This window comes from Procambarus clarkii, chromosome 63, assembly GCF_040958095.1.
Source record: "Procambarus clarkii isolate CNS0578487 chromosome 63, FALCON_Pclarkii_2.0, whole genome shotgun sequence".
Classification (NCBI taxonomy): Eukaryota; Metazoa; Arthropoda; class Malacostraca; order Decapoda; family Cambaridae; genus Procambarus; species Procambarus clarkii.
In genome coordinates, this window is record NC_091212.1 from 6,778,660 (window position 1) to 6,804,506 (window position 25,847).

Below are 25,847 nucleotides of genomic sequence, written 5' to 3' on the forward strand. Positions count from 1 at the left end.
AATATAAAATATTGACTATTTAATTATTTATAATAATATAAAATATTGACTATGATGTTGCTTTGTACAAATTTTAATGGTTAATGTCAACAGAATGGTGCATCATGTGTAGATGGAGAAAATGAATACACATGCAAGTGCATTAATGACTACACGGGGAAGTTCTGTGAAGTCGGCCCGGCAGTGTTCCTTCAGACTTCACCCTGTCAACAGAATGACTGTCAGAATGGCATTTGTTTTGTTCCTCCAAACTCAAAAGATTATGTGTGCAAATGTTCTCCAGGTTTTTCAGGTGAGCAATGCAGCCATATATCTTTGTATAGGATTTTTTAATAGGTATTCATGGTCTGAAAACTTTAAAAAAGGCTGAGGAAGCAAATGAACAAAACAGGAAGCAGATGTTCACAATCATACTACAATATATTTTTACTTTGTTTAATATCTGAAATTTATTGTAGAACATTGAAACTACATATCCTTGCACTTTGATAACCTAAATTTATTTAATAGTTAACCGTTTAGTCAAGGTCTCATACGTGATGATTTGATGGAGGGAAATCTTTGTTGGCGGAGTATCAGTATGGTTTAACCCTTGCACTGCTCACCTATTTTCGGCAAAAACGTCTTGGTGCAATTGTCAAGGACATATTTTCGTTATTTTTACAAATGTTCAGGTAAATTTAATGTCAAAATGTTTCCAAAGTCAACTATTTCCATTTCAAAACACAAATAGTAATGAAAACATTAAAAAACATTAAAATATAGCCAAATTAAAAAACAAAGAGCACAACTCTCTGAGCGCCTAAAGGCGCTTTGCGCAGTGCAGTGGTTAAGGCATTGAGCTTTGCCTCAAGGCAAAGCCGAGACTGATCTTTAATTTGTTCCTTGGGAGGGAGGGATTTAAATTTGAAATGGCATAATCTGAATTTTGAGTTTCAATTTCAAAGCTCAATATGTAACCTTTTTTCACAACTAACCCCCAGGATGGGTATCATAAATGAACTCAACTGAACATCCTTGATGTTGATTTACAGAAGGGGTTACCTTGAGGTGTTTCCGGGGCTTAGCGTCCTCGCGGCCCGGTCATCGACCAGGCCTCCTACCAGGGGTAGATTGTTTTTTTTAAATTATTCTGTATAGTGTTTCACAGCTGTCTGATAAGAGTAAACAAAAATATAGTGTTAACTTTTTCAACTATTTATCCATTCATTCCTTGCCATACAGCATGGAATTTACAATAATTTAGGGTTTCCCAGTATCGTGGACAGGAAGGCTGTCAGGCTTATAGAGGTTCCGCTAGGCCAACTACTGACCTTACCCATGATGCTGCCCACAACAATTATCTAACTCCTGGGTGTCTCTTGCTAGAAGAACAAAGAAATCAGGTGAAAGAAAACAATACTCACACATTTGTCCTGCCATAGGAATTGAACCCGGGACTTTCCGATTGTAACCAGACATCTTGTTAATTTTTGTTACACGAGAGCTAAAAAAATTCAGTTTTTTCATAAATTCATAAACAATTGTGTTAATTACAAACCAGATATAATTCAATTTTTGTTTACAAATATTACATATATATATTTAGGTACTATATAATATACTGTTTGCTTTGCATTTAAAAGTAAACTTCTTGTTTGAGAGGGTAGAAAGAAAGTGATAATACTGTCAAGACATTAATCTTAACAGTATTATCACTTTTCAGTAATAGTAGACTTATACTGTAATTAGAAGTAGATAATTGACAAACTAATCATTGGTGGTATGAAAACTAGGTTGGGTATTATTGTAAATAAGAGGGTATGATTAGTTGTGAGGATGGGCTGTGTGAAATTTAAAGGGTAGTGAAGTCATAGGTTGTGAAATTTATGGGGTAGTAAAGTCAGCTTGTCAAATTTAAGGGGTAGTAAAGTCAAGTTGTAAAATTTAATTAGTAGTAAAGGCAGCTTGTGAAATTTAACCACTTAACTGTGCATTCTGAGACTTGTGCAATTTTTTGTTTTAATTAGGCCATATTTTAATGTTTTTTAAAGTTTTCATCACACTTTGTGATTTGAAATGAAAAGGGTTGAGTTTGGAAACATTTTGACATTAATATTAGCTGAACACATAAAAACAAGAAAAATATGTCCTTAACAATTGAACCATGAAATTTTGACCAAAATCAGGTGTGCAGTGCAGGGGTAGTAAAGTCTGGCTATGAAATTTAACGGTAGTAAGGTAATAGGAAGGAAAAACTAAGTCAAAGAGATAAGTTATTTATTATAGTGAAGTAACTATAGGATACATAAATTTAATAATTCAGTCCCCAGCAGTACAGACTTGTTACAGCAGTACAGGGTATTCGGTTTATATTTGCTGTGGTTATCCTGGTAGTAGGTAAACTACATGTGTTTACCTAATATGTTTACAGTACCTTATCCTTTTTTATGTGTAGCAATTTAACAAATTAACTGGTGTCATCACTGGTTCGAAAAATATGCAAGTTGTAAAGGGTTTTGAGAATGATTTATTGTAATGACTCTGGTTTTTGTTTGTATTTTGTAGGAAAACACTGTGAGTATCTAACTCGGGTTCATTTTGGTACCAATGACTCTTATCTTGCTCTGGAGCCTCTTAGAACCCGTCCCACATCCAATGTGACTCTTCACTTCCGAACTAACCAAGAAGATGGAGTGCTACTCTACATAGGAGAGTCGGCACATCTTGCAGTGGAGCTGTTTAAGGGTCGCATCAGAGTATCTTTTGATGTGGGAAATTATCCAGTTTCCAACATGTTCAGGTATGTCATTATGAATCTTTCTAATTGTTACTGAAACTTTGCTATATTTTTTATGTTTGTCTTCACTTGGGACAGAAGTTTAAAAATAAACTTGGAAGCTTATTTTCCAATTTGATTGGGCCTGATGCATATCACTAAAGGATGCATTTTAATGCAGCTCTTTCCAACATGTACCACGGCAGAAGAAAAATAGATACAGTGGCACCTCGACTTACGACAGCTCCTACTTATGAATTTTTTGATTTATGACGTAATTTCATCGGAAAATGCAACTCGATTTACGACCCTTGCCTCGACTAGCGACTTTGTTGATACACGTATGGGTCAACCGATCGCATGGTTTCTGGTGCAGCTGACTTTCCCTCAGTTTACCAGAGCCACCTGCTACCTGATCATGCTCGAAAAAAATTTAATTATTTTTTTTTTTTTTTTTTTTTTTTAACATAAAAGTAATTATTATATATTATGCCATGGGTCCCAAGAAAGTCAGTGGTAAGGTTCAACCTAAGAAAACACATGTGAGGATGACCACAGAGGAAAAAGAAGAGATCATTCGTAAACATGAAAATGGTATATGAGTTGTTGATGTAGAGTAGAGGATGTCCCTTCCTCAAGAAAATGTGTGCAGTGTGGAAAGAATTGCAAAGTTTTGCTGACAAGTGTCACCCAAATCAAGCTGTAGCCAGCCGTCGTGTTAAATTTTTTAATGACAATGTGATGTCTCACTTCAGACAAGTGTTACAACGTAGGGAAAAACAAGTGTTGCTAGACAGGTTTTTAGTGAGAAAAACAAGCAGTGAGCCACAAGCAGGTCCTAGTGGTATGCAGGCAAAGCATAGGAGAGAGAGTACCCCAGAAAAGTCATCACTGCTTTTGTTCACATATGCCTAATGTTATAATGGAAGGGGATTCCCCTTCCAAACACTAACACCTCTCCTCCTTCCCTCCTTCTAACCGTCTTCCATACGCCAACAAGAGTCATTCAAGGTAAGATATACATACAGTACTGTATAGTAGCTAGTACACAATGAGTGTTATTTGGTATAAAATATATTTTTAAGTTAATATTTTTTGGGGTGTGGAATGAATTAATTCAATTTACATTATTTCTTAACTGTCTTCCATCCGTCTTCAAAAATTTGTTTCGACTTACAACCCGTCTCTGGGAACGGATTAAATTCTTAAGTCGAGGCCCCACTATACATTGTAGCAGGCTTGACATTACATGTACTGTACTGTAAATACACTGCACAGGATGAGGAGTGGTGTTAATCTTTCAGTGTCAGTTGGGGCACTTGGTGTGGTGTGAGGTGTCAGTTGGGGCACTTCTAGAACCATAGAATTGCCAACCTACCAAAGCCAAGGTAATGCCTAGACATTACCTCAGTTCAAAATCTGGATGCAAAAAATCCTCAGGAACAGTGGGGGGGGGAGGACTCTGACAAACCACTGGCTTCCTGTCCCTGGAATGGGCACTAGAGATATAGTGACCTTCAGGTAACTTCAGTTAAATATGTGCAGGTTGGCAGTAAATTGTGAGCTGTATCTTCTGGTTAGCGTTAGAAGTTATATTTCTGTTGATTATGTTTTCTGGGGGAAGCCCCGTCAGCTCCCCGGAGCTATCCAGGCTGAATGGATATGTATAACTTTCTGGCATCAGTCAGTGCTTGGAGTTCTTGCCTACCGGGAACCATGAGCCAGAACCTGGCTCCCTCAGAGAGGCAGTAGGAGCAATGGCCTATAGAAACCCTGTGGTTGGGAGCATTCTATGTCTGCCATCGACTGGGACAGGCACCCAGAAAGGTAGGCGCCTCCCCAAACAAAATTATCAAACTAGCATGACATCATCACGTCGCCGCACCACCGTCTGCGCAACCCCCTCCCCGGAGGGGGAAAGGGGGAGCCCCAGACCCTCCGCACCGAGGATCGAACCAGCAGATCTTGGCTGATGTGATTACTGACCGGTCGGGTGCCTATGGCTCTGGTTTTGTTTCAGTTCTGTGTCTTGTGGTGTGGGCTGTCTCTACAGATGATGTTTGAGCCAGGAGACATATTCCATGGTACTCGGGCTGCAGGTGCTTAGGGCTCTCTTCCCTAGGTGCCCTGTAAGTATTGCGCTTGGGGCTTGGGGCCACCTTCCACAAGTCACCTTGGGATCTACCTCCACTGTGTCCTTTACCGCTCGGTACTTGGCCGCCCTTGTAGTCAGCTGGGGTTTTGTTGCCTTTGTCTCTGGATAGGAGGTAGTTTTCATCACTGGTAGGGGCATAGAGTACTGCAAAGCTAGTTTTCACCAATAACAGCGGCCGGCTCTGTTCCGCCTGGGTACGTTGTCCTCTTGCAGGGTTTTTCTTTTGTTTTTGTTTTTTGCCTGGTGGGGGGTTCTGCCTTTGTACTCTAGTTGTGTTTGCAGGGGTTGAGCTCTGGCTCTTTGTGGTCCCCCTTTGCTGTTATAGGGGTATTTATGTATATATTTTTTGTTTTGGAGGTACTCCCCGCTTGGCCCCCGTGAGTGGACACGTCCTGGGGGTTCAGCTTGTAGAAGTTTGTTTGGTAGACTTGGGTGCCGATTCGCAGTATCCTGCCTGGGCTTCCCTTAGCGTGTACCAAGGCTAAGGGCCCTGGGAAACCCTACGGGGGCTACGTTGTCCGATGGATGTGACCCCCTGAGTCCCCCCTCGCATCTTGTGAGTTTGAAGGTTGCTCTGTCACCTTGTTTCAGGGTGACACTCACCGGTTGTGCCTCCGCCATGTTGCCTGTTGGGTTGGTGATTCTTTTGACCCGGAGTCGTGTGATGTGTTTTGTCTGTATGTGCTCCCATTTACCCAAGCCACTGATCATGATATGCGGGTGCAGGCAGCTATGGCATTGCATGCTAGGTTTAGGTTGCTGCAACTCGCTAGGTTGGTTGCAGGCCCCCGGATGCCCCGAGACTGCCCCGTTTTGGTTATCAGGGTCCGGACTTGGGGGTAGGAGTTGCTTCTGGCTCTGGTTCCAACTGGTCCTCCTAGTCCTTTCCCTTCTGTTATGCATACTTCCTTCCCCTTGCTTTTTGTTTAATTTTTCGGCGCCTGGGTCTTTTCTTGATATTTGGACAATCTTCGTTCCCTTGGTTCGTGCTTTGTGTCCTCATTCATTGACTCGGTCTCTGATCTCTGGCCACTCCTTCCTTGTATATCTTCAGTGCCAGGCTGCACCTTTATATCCATGGTGTCCCTCTGTGTATGTGCGACCAACTGCAACACTCGATGTGGTTGGTCATGTACATTGTGTTACCGGCTGCTACTTGGTCCGTATTTCGGGTCTTTTCCTTGCCTATTTCCGTTTTTTCTCCCTCTATGCTACACATGGGTGTAATTACCTAAGTGTAATTACCTAAGTGTAATTACAGGATGAGAGCTATGCTCATGGTGTCTCATCTTCCCAGCACTCTTTGTCATGTAACGCTTTGAAACTACTGACGGTCTTGGCCTCCACCACCTTCTCAGCTAACTTGTTCCAAACGTCTACCACTCTGTTTGCGAAAGTGAATTTTCTTATATTTCTTCGGCATCTGTGTTTAGCTAGTTTAAATCTATGACCTCTTGTTCTTAAAGTTCCAGGTCTCAGGAAATCTTCCTTATCGATTTTATCAATTCCTGTTACTATTTTGTATGTAGTGATTGTATCATCTCTTTTTCTTCTGTCTTCTAGTTTTGGCATATTTAATGCCTCTAACCTCTCCTCGTAGCTCTTGCCTTTCAGTTCTGGGAGCCACTTAGTAGCATGTCTTTGCACCTTTTCCAGTTTGTTGATGTGCTTCTTAAGATATGGGCACCACACAACCGCTGCATATTCTAGCTTTGGCCTAACAAAAGTCGTGAACAATTTCTTTAGTATATCGCCATCCATGTATTTAAAAGCAATTCTGAAGTTAGAAAGCATGGCATAGGCTCCTCGCACAATATTCTTTATGTGGTCCTCAGGTGATAGTTTTCTATCTAGAACCACCCCTAGATCTCTTTCTTTATCAGAATTCTTTAAAGATTTCTCACATAATATATAGGTTGTGTGAGGTCTATGTTCTCCTATTCTACATTCCATAACATGGCATTTATTAACATTAAATTCCATTTGCCAAGTGGTGCTCCATATACTTATTTTGTCCAGGTCATCTTGAAGGGCATGACAATCATCTAAATTTCTTATCCTTCCTATTATCTTAGCATCATCAACAAACATGTTCATATAATTCTGTATACCAACTGGTAGATCATTAATGTAGACAATAAACATCACTGGTGCATGAACTGACCCCTGTGGTACTCCACTTGTGATATTTCTCCAGTCCGATACATTGCCTCTGATCACTGCCCTCATTTTTCTACCAGTCAGAAAATTTTTCATCCATGTTAGAAGCTTACCTGTCACCCCTCCAATATTTTCCAGTTTCCAGAACAACCTCTTATGTGGAACTCTATCGAAAGCCTTTTTTAGGTCCAGATACATGCAGTCAACCCAACCATCTCTTTCCTGTAAAATTTCTGTTGCTCGATCATAGAAACTGAGTAAATTCGATACACAGGATCTTCCAGATCGTGTGTATCTTGGTCGGTGCTTATTGGCTATATGTACTGTTGTTAGGTGCTGGAGTGGGCTTCTGTCCAGGTTCAGTTCCCGGATTTTGGACTAAACCAGTGTTCAGTTTTGGTACTGAGTTCTTTCACTTTTTCCTTGTATCTCCCTGCAGGCTTCTGTGTTGCAATATCTGCAGGTGGTTGTGGACTTCTGGTCAACCGCTCCTACCCTACTGGTTCCTTTTCTTGGGATGGGTAGCTAGGATTCCAGTCCTGGCTCCAGCTTTTCTTTGTTCATTTTCCGAACCTTATGATTTTTTTTTCCTGCGGTACACGTCCTGCGTCGTTCTCCTCGTGTATACCTCGGGGACGTGTGCGTCGTTTTTCCCTGCTGGAGCTGGTTGCACTGCTCCTTCGGGTTGCAGGGTCGCTGTTTTTTTCTTCGCGTCTCATGTTTTAGTTTGTGGTGCTCATTTTCCTTGTTGACCTCTGCCTGGGCCCTGGCTCTTCGGTGTTTGGCCTTGTTGGTCCTTTAGGGGTCCTGGGGGGGGGGGGGGGGGTTCCTCCCGGACAGGGTGTGTCTGCTTGCCCGGGTTGGTTCCTTTTCGGCTCACCGGGTTTGAGTTCCTGGTTCCCTGGAGGCCGTTCCTTCTGGTTCTTTGCCAGCCTTAGTTGGGGGTGCGCTGCTGTCTTCAGTTTCCGATCTCGAGGGTCTTCCTGCAGCTCCGCCTCTTTATGCAGATCGGTCCAGCCCTGTACGAGGCTGGTTCGTTCTTCCCTTCGAGTCTTCACGTCTCAGGTTTTTGTCTCAAGTTTCTTGTTGCTTGTGTAGGCACTGGTGGCTTCGCTGTTGGTCTTCCAACTGCATGCTTCGTCTCAGTGGCAGTGTATAGTTTCCTGGCTGTCCTTCTGGTTTTCCTATCACTGCGAAGAGTTCTTTGGTCTCTAATAGGGTTGTCTTGTCTTTCCCTTTGGCGTTGTTCCAGGGCCGTCTTCTGGTGCCGTGTACTGCCGCCTCGTCTGGGTGGCGCTGGCGGGCCTCTCCAGCTTGCGTTCGGTGTTGCTGTTCCTTCTGCTCTGTTCCGCTTGCTGTCTTGGGTGTTGTTTCACCTTTGGCCTGCTCTTATGCTTCTGGTACCGTCCTGGTCATTGGCCCAGGTGGTCTATTTTCTTCTTCTCTTCAGTGTGTCGTGAACCCTTTTGGTTCTCGGGTGTTTTTGTTTTGTTACCTTATAGCCAGGTATAAGGGTCGGGGAGTGTCCGGCTTTCCTCCGGCGCCCATGTTTTTTCTGCCTCGTTTGGTCTTAGTGGTAGGTTCTTCGTTTGCTGCAGTCTCCTTCTTTTTGGATGATGTTTGGACCTGCTGTTTTCCGGAGGGGTCCTTGGGTTGCTGCTTGGTTGGTCAGGCCGAGGGTGCTTCATTTGTTGTTCAGTTGCGGCTCTTCGCTGTGCAGAAAAGGGAGAGGCCGTGAGAGGTTGACTGGCAGATGTGGTGGCCACACCTCACTGCTTTTTGACTTGCAATATCAACTTAGTGGTTCGTTATGATGAACAAAACATGCAGATACATATATAGTGTATAACCTGTGTATCTAGTGTAATAACCGACAAAGTATTTGTTTATTGTTTTGTGAACACAATAATTGAATCAATAATATGCACACCATAATTTTGAGTACAGCGATGATTCACACATTTTATTATATAAATATATCACACTACACACTATTGAATAATATTACAGCAAAAAAATGAAGAAAAATCAATCAGAGTCATTGAAATAATTAGGTAATTATCTCTTTGTGGCCACTCCTGCCTGACAGCTGGGACTGAGCAGACTGCCTCCGATGCACACTGAGTCAGCGCCTCTTTTTTGCCAGGCTTCCCTGCCCTATAGCGGGCAAAATATGCCACTTACGATTGTTTTATTATTTTTTCCGTGATCAGGGAACACAAATTAACAGGTTTAGAAGAATTTTTTTTTGTTATGCATCTGTGGGTCACAATGGCCAAATAACCTTTAGCAACACAAGGGTTAACCCTTAGACAATGGTTATGGAGAAAGTCATACAGTACAGTACCTGTCTATGCACAAAAAAATATAAAAAAATTGTCATTATTATTATAAATCTGTATGCAAACTGTAAGAAAAATATGAAAATCAGTGAATGTTTATCATTTCATTGGGTGGAGGCACTCGACTCGTTGGGTGTGCAGTAGGTATGTTTAACACCTGCCAACATCCAGTGCCTGACTGCTGATGCTGCCTGTGTTATCCTCGGGTGTTTCACTGATTGTTTATTGCCTGCTTCTCTTCATTTACCAGAGTATGTGTGTTGAATAACTTGATAAATCACATAATTTAACCAGCGCAATTGTTTCAATAATAGATGTTTCAACTGATGATTGGTTTACCTGGTATACTCCATTACAACCATAAAGAGTAGTGAAAAGGATATGAACATAATATACAATGGTGTTGGGCTCTGGGCAATGACATATGGTCTAATTAGCACCATATGGGCAAGAGTATAGATTGAAAGAAAGGCGTAAGCCATCAATATAGCACATGTACATGGCAGCAGGATCCTCCTGGTATGCATAACAATGAAATGGTAGCAGGATTTTTTTCATGGGTCAAGGGTAAACTCCATTGCATCCACAGAGAGCTATTATATCCATATTTGCATCACATATATAAAACCCAGACAGTAATTGTTCAAAAAGTCATACGACGATGACCGCATTTCCCCTAGTAATATTCATGACAGTAACTGCATTCCCCTAGTAAACGTAACCATGAAATGGTGGTAGGATTTTTTTCATGGGTCAAGGTAAACTCCATTACTAAACATTCACATAGAGCTATTATATCCATAATTGCATCATACATATAAAACCCAGACAGTAATTGTTTAAATCGTCATATGACAATAAGCGCATTACCCCGTGAATCAACGAATGGCGACAACTGCTGTCTAAGGGTTAATAATGTAATATATGACAATACTGTATTTTAAACATTATTACAGTAGTGTGTAACAATCTTAATGATTTCATAATTTTTTTACAGTTATGAGGTTGTAAGTGATGGAGAGTGGCATTCTGTTGAACTGCTGACTATTAAGCAGAACTTCACAATGCGTATAGATCGGGGTACTGCACGCTCAATAATAAATGATGGATCTAATGAATACCTTCAGGTCTCTTCACCCCTCTATATTGGTGGTCTTCCCAAGGAAGTGGCACAGTCTGCCAACAGACAGTGGCATCTACGGGACTCGGGAAGCTTCAGTGGTAAGGAACCTAATGTGTTTATGTTGTAATCCACGTACTGTAAATGGTTTTAAATAATATAACCAAGTTCTGTGTCATCTTTTATTTACTTTTTAAGCTTTATTTGAATTCTTTTTTTGACAGTATCAAACTATAGTATTTTGTTTATTATTTGTATAGGTTGTATGGAAAGAATGTATCTGAATGGTCGTCTTACGGATCTTGGCTCTGGGCAGCAGCACAAGGTTGCCCCTGGTTGTGGTGGTGAGGAGACTGTCAGAGATCAGGGTCTTAACGGGATTGACCAGCACATGTTAAAACCTACGCACCGGCTTGGAGCTAAAGAAGAGGAATGTCATCACAATAACTCAATTGCTAATGAAGTTCAGGTAAATCAAACTGTCCCATTGTCATCTGTATTAGCACATGGGGATGTAGAGGCATCATCCCAGAAGTAAAAGTTACAAATGATAAAAGAATAATAAGAATTTCTTTAAAAAGATACCCTGTTCACTCGCCAAATCTTTCACATTCTGCAGCATCACAGAATCAACACTGTCACACTAGCAATCCATCCAGTAATATATTTATGAAGTAAAATAACATTTTGATTAAATATAAGTTGGCATTCTTAACTTTCAATGTTTTTGTAATAATATATTTTTAAATTTATTACCTGCATTCAGTAAGCTTGTCCTTGTTTGTTTAACAGTAACCCATTTAGAACTTCCATACACCAGTTTTAGCACATTTCTGTTCAGTTGGCTCTGTGAGGCTTTATGGCTCCCTGAGGTGGACCTCTACACTTAAGCATGGAACTAGTGGCTTCCATTCTACATAGTTCTGTTCCCCAATCATGAGGCTGTGGATGCTTTTCAGCTGGTCTGGTCAAGGTGGATGCCTTTTCTCTCTTTCCTCCACATTCAACTGTTGATCCATGTTTTGTCCAGACTTGAGACTTTCACTTTACAGAATATTCCTTCTATCTCCTTGGTGGCCTGCTTAATCTTGGTTTCTGACCCTTTTTGGCTCAGTGTCCGAATCCAAGCATGTTTTTGCTGCTTTGAGGTTCTCCTCAACTCTTTGTATGCAGAGTTTCTGACGCTGGTTTGTTGCCATCTGTGTGGTGCTCAGGTGGCTGAGCTCTTGGTTCCCACCTGCATCATTTGTCATGGGGGTAGTATGATGTTTCCTGGTGCTCTTTTCATCTATTAGTCTCTCTTCATCATTTGTCTTCTGTCTTGGTAGTTTGTTGATTAGCATCTTATATCCAATTGTGTCGCTTCTTATTGTTTGGAAGAGCCACTTTTGTTGCTTTCAGTGTTGACTCAGCACCATTTCATAAGTTGTCTTGCGGATTTTTTCACCTCCAGTCTGCTCATTTTCTTCATGGTCTCTGGATTGGGTGATGGTTTTTCTTTCATTTTGATGAAAGCCTGTGACTCTTTTTTGAGGCCTTCTGTTTTTGTTACCCTTTACTTCAAATTGTGGGGTTGAAGAATTTCTTGCTCTCCTCTAAAAGCATAGATTTTGTTCTTTCTGGCATGGTGGGCAGTTTTGTCTGCAGCCTTCTCTTTCTTTTCTGGCTCAAATAGAAATGATTGGTCTCTGAAGGGGTCCATTAGGTATTGATTCTTAGTTTGTTTAGTCAGGGTTGCATCACTTGTGTCCAGTTGCAGCAGTCCACAGTGTCATACCTGGTCAGTGTACCTTTTTCCCTTTGAGCTTGCATTGCTCTCGGGTTTGCCTCATAGTCTCTTCCTTTTGGGGGCTTGCTTGATCCTAACTCTCCTCTTCTTCTAATGAATCCCACTTTTCACAGGACTGAAGATTGTTGACAGTAGACCCAGTAGCTCCTATTGTGCTGTCACCTGATGGTGTGGTCAGCTTTTATTATTTATTTATTTTATTTATTTATTTATATATATATACTGTGTGTATATATTATATATACAGGCATACCTCAGAATAAGAGTTTAATCCGTTCCTGGAGACGCCTCGCCTTCCGAAAACTCGCATTCCGAAGTTAATTTCCCCATAAGAAATAAAGGGAAATGAATTAATCCGTTCCTGACTACCCCAAAAACCCCACATCAAACTAAATTTTATACCTAATTTACCTAATTCATCTAAATAAACCTACAAAACTGTGTTCCAGTTATTACTTACCTTGCTGTCGAGTGCTGTAGGCGTATGGAAGATGGTGAGGAGGGGGGAGGAGGAGAGGAGTTACTGTTTGGAAGGGGAGTCCCCTTCCATAATCACATCACATAACCCCATGCCTTGTAACACTATGGATACCACTTCTCTTTCTAAATTTTTCAAACCAGCCCCTGCTTGCCTTAAACTCTTTCTTATCTGCATCACTCGTTGCAGGGGTATTCTTTAGAAGGTCTTCGTGCAACACCCTGGCTTTCTCACAAATAATGGCCTCCGAAACACTATCACCCCTCAACTCCTTGTCGTGTATCCAAATTAATAACAACTTTTCCACTTCTTCAAGTATTTGTGGTCTTTGTGCCGTTAATGTTCTTACTCCTTTTGCCACTTTAGCACCCATAATCTTATTTTTCTTCTTAAGTATAGTGCATATTGTTGATGTGGCTTTGTTGTACTGCCTACAAAGTTCAACAACACGTGTACCGTTCTCATGCTTCCGAATGATCTCTTGTTTCTCCTCTATTGTCATCCTCACATGAGCTTTCTGGCCTTTATCCTTACCACTGGCTTTCTTGGGACCCATGGTAAGATATATAATAACAAATTGTATAAACAAATCACCAAAAATCCAACAAAACACTGAAAATCCGCGAGAAGAATTGATGTGGGGGTAGTCACTGAGCGCGAGACAATAATAAACTGAGGGGCGGAGGGGCGACGATCGCCGAACCACCACGCGCTAGGTCGGCCTGTACGCGTATCAACAAACTCGCGTCCCGAAGTAACCCTCGCCTTCTGAGACAAATTTTTGGAGTAAATACTCCTCGCCTTCCGAAAACCTCGCATACAGGGACAATCGCATTCCGAGGTACCACTGTATCTGTATGTATGTATGTATGTATGTATGTATGTATGTATGTATGTATGTGTGTGTATATATATATATATATATATATACACATATATATATATATATGTGTGTATATATATATATATATATATATATACACATATATATATATATATATATATATATATATATATATATATATATATATATATATATATATATATATATGTATATGTATATATATATATATATATATATATATATATATATATATATATATATATATATATATATATATATATATATATATATATATGTCGTACCTAGTAGCCAGAACGCACTTTTTGGCCTACTATGCAAGGCCCGATTTGCCTAATAAGCCAAGTTTTCCTGAATTAATATATTTTCTCTAATTTTTTTCTTATGAAATGATAAAGCTGCCCATTTCATTATGTATGAGGTCAATTTGTTTTTATTTGAGTTAAAATTAACGTAGATATATGACCGAACCTAACCAACCCTACCTAACCTAACCTAACCTATCTTTATAGGTTAGGTTAGGTTAGGTAGCCGAAAAAGTTAGGTTAGGTTAGGTTAGGTAGGTTAGGTAGCCGAAAAATAATTAATTCATGAAAACTTGGCTTACTAGGCAAATCGGGCCTTGCATAATAGGCTGAGAAGTGCGTTCTGGCTACTAGGTACGACATATATATATATATATATATATATATATATATATATATATATATATATATATATTCTGTCTGTTATGCTTTTAATACTGTACTGTACTGAGTTAATATACTCTCTAGATACACCCACCTGCCCTAGAAGAGGAGCACAAGGAAGAAGATATAACTCGGGTTGATCCATGTGAAAATCACAAGTGTCGTCGTGGACGATGCAAGCCCAAGCGCAAAGCAGATGGATTTGATTACAAGTGTCGCTGCCGAACTGGATGGTCTGGAAGGTTTTGTGATCAGGGTGAGTTTTTCTGTTTGTATTTAAAAAGTAAGAAGTTTGGGTTTCCAGTTGTCGGGAACAGTAAGCCTGAAGTTTGTCTTATCGAGGTTCTCCTGGACCAACTACTGATCATTTCCAGGATGCAAACCATGACAGTTATCTAACTCTCAGGTACCTATTTACTGCTAGGTGAACAGGTGCATTAGATGAAAGGTAATGTGCCCAACCAGTTCTGTTCTTCCTAGGGAATCAAATCTGGGATCTCTCAATTGTGAGCCGACGATATAACCACTGATTTGAGAGAATCTTACTGGATTTGAGGAAATGCATATGAATATTTTGTTCTCTTACTACCCCGAGTATACTGTACTTATTTATTACTTTTCTGTGAAGAGCCCCTCCGGCTCCACCGACCAGGCTGATGTGTGTATATATTATATATAATAAATAAATAAATAAATAAATGTTTATTCAGGTAAGGTACATACATACAAGAGATTTTACAAAAATTGATTGATTTATAGATAGAGCTAGTACATACAATGCCTAAAGCCACTATTACGCAAAGCGTTTCGGGCAGGAAAAACATTAATGACTAAAACTTAATACTAATTGAGTATAAAGAATAAAATGTGTTGAGAACAAATAAAAATAAAGATAAAAAAGGGGGGAACATGGCTGAAAAAATAGCACAAATACAAATTAGATCGACAAACAGCGTTGTTTAAAAAAACAGACATGGGTTGACAATAGAGGGGTAAGGTATGTTACAGGGAATTTATTAGGTAGTGCTTCGTTTTTATCTTAAACTGGTTGAGAGAGGTACAGTCTTTAACATGGTTGGGAAAGTCATTCCACATTCTGGGTCCCTTGATTTGTAGAGCATTTCTAGTTTAAGTCTGTGGCAACAGTCACTCGATGGAGTTTTTAGCCTACCGGAGACCACTGGGCCACCCCCATGTAGTTGGAAGCAGTCTATATCTGCCATCTACCAGGTCAGGCACCCAGAAAGGTATGAATCCCAAAACAAACTACAGCTGGCTAAAAATTGCAAACCGAAAGCCGAACAAGCAAGCAGAACTCCAAATTAGAAAACAAGCAAACAAGCATGACGTCACAACAACGAGGTTAGTTCGATCTTCTCCTCCGATCTTCGCGCGTGGTCTTTTTGACGTGGGTTTATCACCACTTGTATGGTGATCAGGTGACTTCGTTGATGGTGTCCCACCTGCATGCTTTGTCTCAGCATCAGTATGAAGTTTCCTGGGGGTCCTTCCATTATTTCTTGTCCCTTCGTAGGTTTACTTCTGTCCCTGATAAGGTTGTTGTGCCCTTCCTTTCGTGGTTGTTCCAGGATTGTCATCTTATGCCCAATACTGTCGCCTTGTATTGTGCTGTGCTGGCAGAGCCGCTGCAGCTTGCATTTGGCATTGATGTTACTTCTGCACCGTTCCGCAAGCTGTCTTGGGCGTTGTTTCACCTCCAGCCTGCTCGTGCACCACCTGAGCTGTCCTGGTCATTGGATCGGGTGCTCTCTTTTCTCTCTTCCCCTTGGTTTGTGGTGGCCCCTTTGGTTCAGGATTGTTTCTCCAGAGCCCTTGTCTTGTTGGCATTGGCCTCTGGGAGTTGGGTCGGGGAGCTTCATGCACTCCTTCTGTGCAGTGGTTTCTGCTCTTTCGGGCCTGGTGGTAGGTTTGTTCGTTTGCAACCATCTCCTTCTTTTCTGGCAAAGAATGAGACCCCTTTCTGGAGGGGTCCTTGGGTTGTTAATGCTTGGTTGGTTTGGCTGAGGGTGCATCATGTGTTGTGTCCGGTCGCGGCTTTCCGCCATTTCCTGCGCATCACGGCCTCTGTGGCCAGGGATGTGCTTTGGGTTGACCCAGTTTCCCTTCTTCCCTGTTCCAGGGTTCGGGTCTCTCAGGTTGTCTGCAGGGTTATTCGGTCCAGCCAGCCTACGGTCTGTCCCCGTGCCCACAACGTTCGTAAGTTTGCTGCACATGCTGCCATCTTCAGTAACATGTCTTGGGCCGACATTCGGGCGCGGGGTTTTTGGAGAACGAACGGGATCCTGGCCGCTCGCTACCTTGTAAATGTTCCTGTGCCTAGTCAGACCTGTGTCGCATTGGGTCAGTGGTTGCAGCCAGTTGTCACGACTTTGAGTTGAGGAGCGAGGGCTGACCATCTCCTGGGCAAGTCCCTCTTGTTTTGTCTTTGGGTAAGTAGCTCCAGCGAACCAAAGGGGCTCCCTCCAGAAAACCAGCGTTGAATGTAATGAAACACCATTTTCTGGGTGAGACCTGGAGGCTCTCCGGCAACCCTTCCTCCCTCCAGTCGGCAGTTTTTCACGTGTTTTGACATCCAGCCTCAGAACTGGGGTGTGAATAGCCGGCGCAGGGATCTGGGGCTTCCTCTTCCCCCTCCCGGGGAGGGGGGGGAGGTGAACAGACAGCTGTGTGGTGATGTCATGCTAATTTGCTTGTTATCATTTGGGGAGTTCTGTCCACTAGTTTTGCTTTCAGTAGCAATATTTTAACCAGAATAGGGGTTTGTTTTGGGGCGCTTACCTTTCTGAGTGCCTGACCTGGTCGATGGCAGACACAGAATGCTTCCAACCACATGGGGGTTTCTATAGGCCATTGATCCTCATGCCTCTACAAGGGGGCCAGGTTCTGACTCGTGGTCCCTGGTAGGCGTAGAACTCCATTCGCTTAGTCTGATGCCAGGGTCTAATACATTTATATCAGCCCGAGGAACCTCTGGGTCTCATCCAGGAAATGGCGTTTCATTACATTCGATGATAGTTTTATGAGAGTAGATAACAAAGAAGATACAGCAGACTTCCAATCTGATGTAAATCAGGTCTTTCAATGGGCCACTGAAAATAATATGGCATTTCAGAGAGTAATCACACAAATGTGATTGCATCAAAGAAAATATCCATAGAAGCAGAAACATGTCATGGTCTAGTTGCTAGAAGCGTGTGGGTGGGAACATCCACTGCATAGGTTTGAGCCCCTATCAGTGCTCCTATGGATATTCTCAATATGGTATTTAATGAAGATAAATTACACCTGTTGCGGTACGGAAAAAATTAAAATACCAGTACTGTATTAAAACGGGAACCACATAAAAAACGCAGTCAAATCATACCATTGAACGAAAAAGCAATGTAAAGGATTTGGGAGTACTCATGTCAAAAGACCTTATCTTTACCCCGTGGGCTGCTCTTGCAATTATAGCCTGCAACACACCCAGGCTCAAGATATAAAAAAAAAATAAGTTTCGTCTTATAAAAGTGTTCGTTTGTGTTCCCTGATCACAAGGGAAAGAAATCGTAGGTGGCATATTTTGGCCGCAATAGGGTGAGGAAGTCTGGCAAAATTGAGGCCTGACAGAGCAAGCTTTGGAGATTTGCTCCGCCTGAGCTGTCAGACGGGAGTTGCCATAAAGATATTATTACTTGATTATTTCAATATCTGATTGATTTTTTCTTAGTTTTTTACAGTAATATTATTCAATAGTGTGTAGTGTGATATATTTATATAATAAAATGTGTAAATCATTGCTATACTCAAAAGTATTGTGTGCAAATTAGTGATTCAATTATTATGTTCATAAAACAATTTTCAAATAGTTTTACTGTTACAGTATTACAGCAAATAACAGCAACTAATAGCAACAGCAAATAATAGGTCAGCAACACAGGTTATATACCTTACCTTACCTTGAGGTTACCTTGAGGTTACCTTGAGGTGATTCCAGGGCTCAGCAATCCCGCGGCCTGGTCATCGACCAGGCCTTCTCATTGCTGGACTGGTCAACCAGGCTGTTGGATGCGACTGCTCGCAGCTTGACGTATGAGTCACAGCCTGGTTGATGAGGTATCCTTTGGAGGTGGAGAACTTTGAGGAGCTCCCTCAAGGTCTCTCTTGATCACTGTGAGGGGTCAGCCAGTTATGCCCCTTATGTGTAGTGGAAGCTTGTTGAATAGTCTCGGGCCTCTGATGTTGATAGAGTTCTCTCTCAGAGTACCTGTTGCACCTCTGCTCTTCAACAGGGGTATTCTGCACATTCTGCCATGCCTCCTGGTCTCATGTGATGTTATTTCTGTGTGCAGGTTTGGGACCAGCCTCTCTACTATTTTCCATGTGTAAATTATTATGTATCTCTTCCACCTGGCCTCAAGAGAATACAGATTTAGGCTCTTTAGTCGGTCCCAATAGTTTAGATGTTTTACTGAGTGGATTCTAGCAGTAAAGGATCTCTGCACGCTCTCCAGGTAAGCAATTTCTCCAGCTTTGAAAGGGGCTGTCATTGTGCAGCAGTATTCCACTCTAAAGAGCACTAGCGTCTTGAAAAGTATCATCATCAGTATAGCATCCTCTAGTGTGAAAGGTTCTTGTTATCTAACCTGTCATTTTTCTTGCAGTTGGGACGGCAACTTTATTGTGTTCTTTAAATGTAAGGTCTTCCGACATCAGTACACCCAAATCCTTTACACTTGCTTTCCGTTCTATGATATGATTTGACTGCGGTTTGTACGTGGTTTTCGTTTTTATATTTTCATTTTTTCCGTAGCGCATGAGCTGAAACTTATCTTCGTTAAACACCATATTATTTTCTGTAGCCCATAGAAAGACCTGATTTACATCTGATTGAAGGTTTACCGTGTCCTCTGTTGTCTACTCTCATAAAAATTCTAGCGTTATCTGCAAAGGATGATACCGTACTTGTACTTGAGACATCTTGACACATCTATGACACAGCTATTGATATACAAGTACAGTATCTGCATGCTTTGTTCACCATAACTGTACAACTAAGCTGGTATGTGTCCAAACAGCATAGTGGCCACCCTACACACAGCATGACAAGTCATATAGACGACGCCACCTCCCTCACCAAAATGGCTCCTCCCAACATACTCCTTTTGCTGTTAATTACAATAATACACATGTTATATATAAGTATTTACATTTGTGTTCACCATAGCAAACCACTAAGCTGGTATGGTGAGTGCAGACAATAACAGGTGGCCACACAGTCAGCAGATGCTACCTCCCTCAGCATTACTCCTCCCACCATACTACACAGCACTAATTATCACAACAATCCTGCTATTATCAGAATCCTGGTCATTTCTATCAGTCAGGGGTCTTTAGTAATACTAACATCACTATGTAATACTTGTTACATATATATTTTGACATTTTTAGGCAATGCTGTGGTCACAAGCTGAACAGCAGTGCTGCTAACTCATGCAGTGTGTGCCAGCCTTGGTTGCTCACTCAGTAATGAGGCTCTCACACCCAGGAATGTTGCCCACAATTTTTTTTTAAATGGTGTCTGTTTACAAGAGCCCTCAGGAAGCTAATGTGAACCCCGTTTAGCCGCGGGACCTTTAAATCTTACGGGGTACTCCAACATATCAATAGCTGTGGTGTGCAATTCCGCGACAGTTACTCACCACAGCTATTGATGTGTAGCGCAGTTTAAGGGTTAAAGAAAACAATAAAGTAGCCGTCACAACAGCAAGAAAAATGACAGGTTGGATAACAAGAACCTTTCAAACCAGAGATGCCATACCAATGATGATACTTTTCAAGATGCTAGAGCTCTCTAGAGTGGAATAATCTTGCACAATGACTTTCCATCTCAAAGCTGGAGAAATGGCTAAGCTGAAGAGCATGCAAAGATCCTTTACTGCTAGAATCCACTCAGTAAAACATCTAAACTATTAGGACCGACTAAAATGCCTAAATCTGTCTTCTCTAGAGCGCAGGCGGGAGAGACACATAATAATTTACACTTGGAAAATATTAGAGGGGCTGGTCCAAAACCTGCAACAGAAATAACACCACATGAGACCAGAAGGCATGGCAGACTGTGCAGAATACCCCTGTTGAAAAGCAAAGGTGCAATAAGTACTCAGAAAGAGAACTCTATCAGCATCAGAGGCCTGAGACTGTTCAACACACTTCCACTACACATAAGGGGCAAAACTGGCTGATCCTCACAGCGTTCAAGTGAGAACTCGATAAACACCTTCAAAGGATACCTGATCAACCAGGCTGTGATTCATATGTCAGGCTGCACACACACATGTCCAACAGCCTGGTTGATCAGACCAATAACCAGGAGGCCTGGTTAGGAATCAGGCTGCTGGGAAGTTGAACCCCAAAATCATTGCAAGGTAACAGCAAGGTAAGGTCGGCACTAACCTCCCCCTTCCCCCAACACACACATACACACACGCTCACACCTATCAAGCTTCCCTGCCACACACGCTCACACCCATCAAGCCCCTACTGTAAATCCATTCACCCAGAAGTGATTGGGTTGGTAAATGATTGGCAGGTCGTGTTCCAGGGGAAACTAGTTGGTAAGGCTTACCATGAGCTATGGGGTGGGAAAGCTCTCAGCCTGCTAACAGAAGTCAGTAGTCATCTGTTCCTGTACCCACCTGTGTAAGAAAAAAATGGTTAGTCACTTGTGGCTGTGAATCGTTTTAAGCTCTTTAGAAACAGGATGGGAGTCAAGGTATTTTTCCTGTAGATCATTGTGTCAAGGCGGTGGAACATCACATTCACGGTCTTGGATCTCTAGCAATATTGATCAGCTTGGAACCCTATTCTTTGAGAAAACTAGATGCTCTTGTCCCAAATGCCAAGGGGCTGTAACCCCTATTGGTCTGGTTTCCTATACAGTACTTGCTGAACTTGTCTGTTCCCTCTTGTTGGCAATGCCACCTAATTAACTAACACTGCCATCTGTCCTCACGGTTGTCACCACATTTATAAAGCTATCAACTACAGCACTGAGGTAGGGGGGGCCCCTAGAAAGAGGGCTTCATAACATTCAATGCTAGATTTTTTCTTTCACAATTCAGTTGATCTTCTGTCATCAGACGACAAAGTTGATTTTTCAAAACTCTGCCGGACACACTGACATGATGACACATGGTTGTTCTAAATTAAAAAAAATTCTTGTTATTGTTAAATTACTGACATTATAAAAGTTTGACAAAATTTATTCACTTGTCAAATTTTTCACTATTTAATTTACATAAAATTTTTCACTGTCTTCTGTTTTTCTGGAGTTGTAGTTTTTACTGAAGCTGTGAACTACAGTCCTGTTTCATCTTACATGATATGTTCCTACCTACCTTGAGGCTACCTTGAGGTGCTTCTGGGGCTCAGTGTCCCCGCGGCCCGGTCGTCGACCAGGCCTCCTGGTTGCTGGACTGATCAACCAGGCTGTTAGACGCAGCTGCTCGCAGCCTGACGTATGAGTCACGGTGTTAGTGTTAGATTAAGGATCTTCCCGAAACGTTATGCATGTTAGTGGCTTTGCATGAATGTACAAATTCTAATCTTATGTAATCTCACCAACCCATTGTACCTTCTTGTGAATAATTATTATTATTATTATTATTATTATTATTATTATTATTATTATTATTATTATTATTATTTTTATTAAATAGATTTTCTGCATTCCATATGTTATGAGTGAGTAATGATTGAATGGTTGGTTGGGACTCAAATATCCAGTTGGAAATCAATAAGAATTTATTTTTGTTTATCATGAACATTTTATATTAAACTCAATATTGCGTTCTCTATTTTTGTTTTCCAGCTCCAACATGCCGTAAGGAACAATTCACCGAGTACTATGTAGAGAATGGATGCCGTTCAAGGAAGCCCATAAAAAATGCCATCTGCAGTGGCACATGTGGCACGCACTGCTGTAAGCCACGCAGGACAAAGCAGCGCCAGGTTCGGCTTATTTGTAATGACGGAACGTCTTACAAAAAAGAGATTGAAATCATCAGGAAATGTCGCTGTCGTAGACGATGTTACTGAAGCAAAAAGTTATAAAATCAATCGAAGATTGATGGAATGCTAGTATAGTATACTGGTAAGAAAATCAAGCATCTATTATTGAAGAAAGCCTGTGTTATATCAGTAGAGAGAGAGAGAACATTGTGAACATAAACATGTGTGTAGTGAGAGAATACTACTTAAGCTATGAAAGTGACAAACAGTAGATTGACCAAGTTCTTCAGGAGATAAGCATGGTATCCAGGGAGGCATAACTATATATAAGGTTCAACCTGAGGCACTGAAAAGGATGGTAGTGTTATTATAATATTATAAATGTAGCAAATCATGATTAACCTCCTACATATCTCCGTGTCCGTGAACCAAACCAGTAAATGTACATTTCTTTTGATCGTAATGTTTGATTATGTAACATAGAAACAGGCTGATTCAGATAATGGTATCTGCAAGGAGAAGTGACCTCATTGAATAGTAAGGTCGTTGCTGTTATAAACACTCCTAGAGGAGACCTAACCCTTGCTATATAAACATTCATGATCAAAAGTGTGCAACTTTGCATATTTGGTTAGAGCCAGTGATGTCACAATAGTCTGAATCTATGTGCAACTGTATTTTATAACTAAACTTGGGAAAAGTTGAAAATCTACTTGTATATGTGGTCAAGCAACTGTTAATCAGTGGTGGAATTCAGCTTTTCTGTAGTTGCTGTAACAGTTTGTATTGACATTTGGTTGATGGTTCTTTGAGCAGAATCTTGGCATCGTTGTTTCTGCATTAGGAGATGGATTCAGCGGTGTAATGCATGTGTAGCTATCTACAGTTTTGAGATCAGCATAGTAGATATACACCTCTCGCCCCCCCAACTACTTACCTCATAAGCCGTTGTGTTAATTATCCGTTGCAGCATGCAATGTGTGTCATATATCAAAATATGTGTAATGTTTACATAGCTAATGTAAGTCATATGGAATTTACCGGGAATTTCATTTGAAACTTCACGGAGACTAAACTCTTAGCATTGAAACAGATTCATAAACTATTACTATTAAGTTTCAGGATGTACATAGTGATAAATTGTAATTTAGTTCAGATAAATAATTTTATGAACTGTATGATAATTTTATGAAAGGCTTTATTGTAAAGTATGACTGCACTTTTGTTGCATGTAAATTATCATGTCAAAGTCCCTCTCTTGTTTCTGTGTGCTATTAAATTATTTCATATAAAGTATCTCATAATTCATAAGAATCTCAAGGTAAATTTTCTAACCTATTATAAACTTATAATCATTTATATTTTGTACAGAAGATATGACGTATCATAGTGCTGACGTAGTTCAGAGCGTTCCCATATGTAGGCTAGTAAAGTAAATATCTAACCAGGGTAGACAAGCAGGAGATACATATTAATGGCATAGAGCTTTATCAAATACTAAGCAATATATAAGGTTGACCTTGTTGCGCGGTGTGAACATTTCATTATATAAATATGTTATATGACATTTCAGAATTGATGTAAATTAACTTGTTGTAATGAACTCTGTATGTATTTCATTTAATAATTTTGTCAAGAAACTACATACAGTAATTAATTTAACATGTGAACCGAATGTCAGATATTGTTTTCACAATTGAAAGATAAATGACTAATATCCATAATATTTAGAGGACTATACATACTGTAAGTCTCCTCAATCTCTCATCCATTGGTAGGATAGATACAATTGCTTCAGCAACCTTTGTGCCATATCCTCTGTGGGGCAGCTAAGGTCAAGCTGGGTCATAAAGTGAGGTAAGCTTTACTACAAGTTCCTACTAGAAATCATGTCCTATTATTTTTCTGAATATAAATTGCTTTAATAGCAAAGATACTTTGATAGCCTGCATCATCTGAGTACTGTATTGCATAATGTTTACAGGAAGCTTACCTCAGCCAGCGTTGAACAAATTACGGAACGTAAGTATTATGATCTCGCCAGCTACGATGCCCTATTGCTTCCCATTTGTATAAAATGTCTCCTTAAGTGTTGCTTAGTTTAAAGAAAGGCCAAATATATAGGCAAGTGACACAGTGGTACCATTTCCTTCATTTTAAACTTGAAGGTAAATTATTTAAAAAATTACTAAAAGTTAATGGTGTGTGTGTACATAGAATGTCCTCCAATCCTCTCCTTTCACTTCTCTCCACTCACTCCCCTCTTCTCACTTCACTTGTCTGCTCCCTGATCTTCCCTTATTTCCCTTTGTCCCCTCCCTCTGTCCCCTCCCTTATCTCTCTCTGTCCCCTCCCTTATCTCCCTTTCTCCCTCCCCTGATCCCATCCCATCTGAGTCCACTCTCTCCTACATTCCTTTTAATTTCTCCTTTCACTCTCCTTCTCTCTCTCCCAATGACAAAACATATGGAGCTGGGGATGTGTATCACACTGGACTGTTAATAGTTAAGAGGAAGGACCCAGGAGCTGAAGCTCAACCCTTGTAAACACAGCTAAGCGAGTACACATACACACACCACAGCATACTAACTCTTACACGTATTTATTTGCATGTGTATGCACCAGTACACATGTACACCCCTAACACACACACACACATAAATGAATACATATACTGTGTACAGTACTGTATATTAAAAAAATAATTGCTGGAGATATGTTACTGAACAGGAGTTATTTTTGTTATTTTTGAAGGAAGTGGATCCGAAGCAGACTCATTCTTACTTTTGTATATATTAAAGTTGTCCCAATGAAGACAGATATATAACCTGATCAAGACAGGTAAACATTGGACACACCCACAGTAAGAACAGACGGCGCAGGTACCACTGTGGTGCCTAACTGGCTCACTCATTCACATGACACTTATATTTCAGCTACAATACTGTACCTATCTGTGCAACCATTTGAGAAAAATTTGTATAGATTTTTCCTTGCAGCTTCATTATGTGAAAGGTTGCATAATAATGATCATGGAATTAGTGATCTGACTCACTAGTTAAAACAATTATCTAATACCACTCTCTGAGATGTACAAAACTCCAGTCTTAATACTATAAACATTATTGTGTCTTATTTTGTTTCTTTATCCCTAAAATGTATATGACAAATAATCATTGATTTTTGTTGTTGCCCATAATTTTACCTGTTTGCCAACCATCTTATAATTAATGATAAAAAGGCAGCTGATACTGCATACTTTACATCAGTGTTCACTAGAAACATTAACATTGCTTTATAATATTACATTTTCTGGGAGGGAGGGAGACAGCCGGACACCCAGTCTAGTCTTACTAACCTGTTTGTTTTTAGAAATGGAAATAACCACAAAGAACTTCCATTAGATATACTGATTCACCTGATTTACCCGAGGGCCACTAACCCTAGTAGCCACGACGAGAACAGGAAGCTGGCAGCTTGT

The 25,847-nt window shown here is 40.7% G+C and overlaps 1 protein-coding gene across 3 annotated transcripts in view; it reads left to right on the top strand.

Moving 5' to 3' along the window:
- LOC123769680 (protein slit) overlaps window positions 1-25,499 on the top strand; it is a 233,043-nt gene extending 207,544 nt beyond the window's left edge. For all 3 annotated transcript variants that reach the window (XM_069308674.1, XM_069308672.1, XM_069308673.1), the window contains 6 exons: window positions 94-292; window positions 2,548-2,782; window positions 10,413-10,636; window positions 10,796-11,004; window positions 14,438-14,609; window positions 22,227-25,499. In XM_069308674.1, coding sequence (XP_069164775.1) covers window positions 94-292; window positions 2,548-2,782; window positions 10,413-10,636; window positions 10,796-11,004; window positions 14,438-14,609; window positions 22,227-22,453 — 1,266 coding nt within the window. In that variant the 3' untranslated portion in view covers window positions 22,454-25,499. The remainder of the gene's footprint in view (window positions 1-93; window positions 293-2,547; window positions 2,783-10,412; window positions 10,637-10,795; window positions 11,005-14,437; window positions 14,610-22,226) is intronic.
- Window positions 25,500-25,847: the final 348 nt, after the last annotated feature.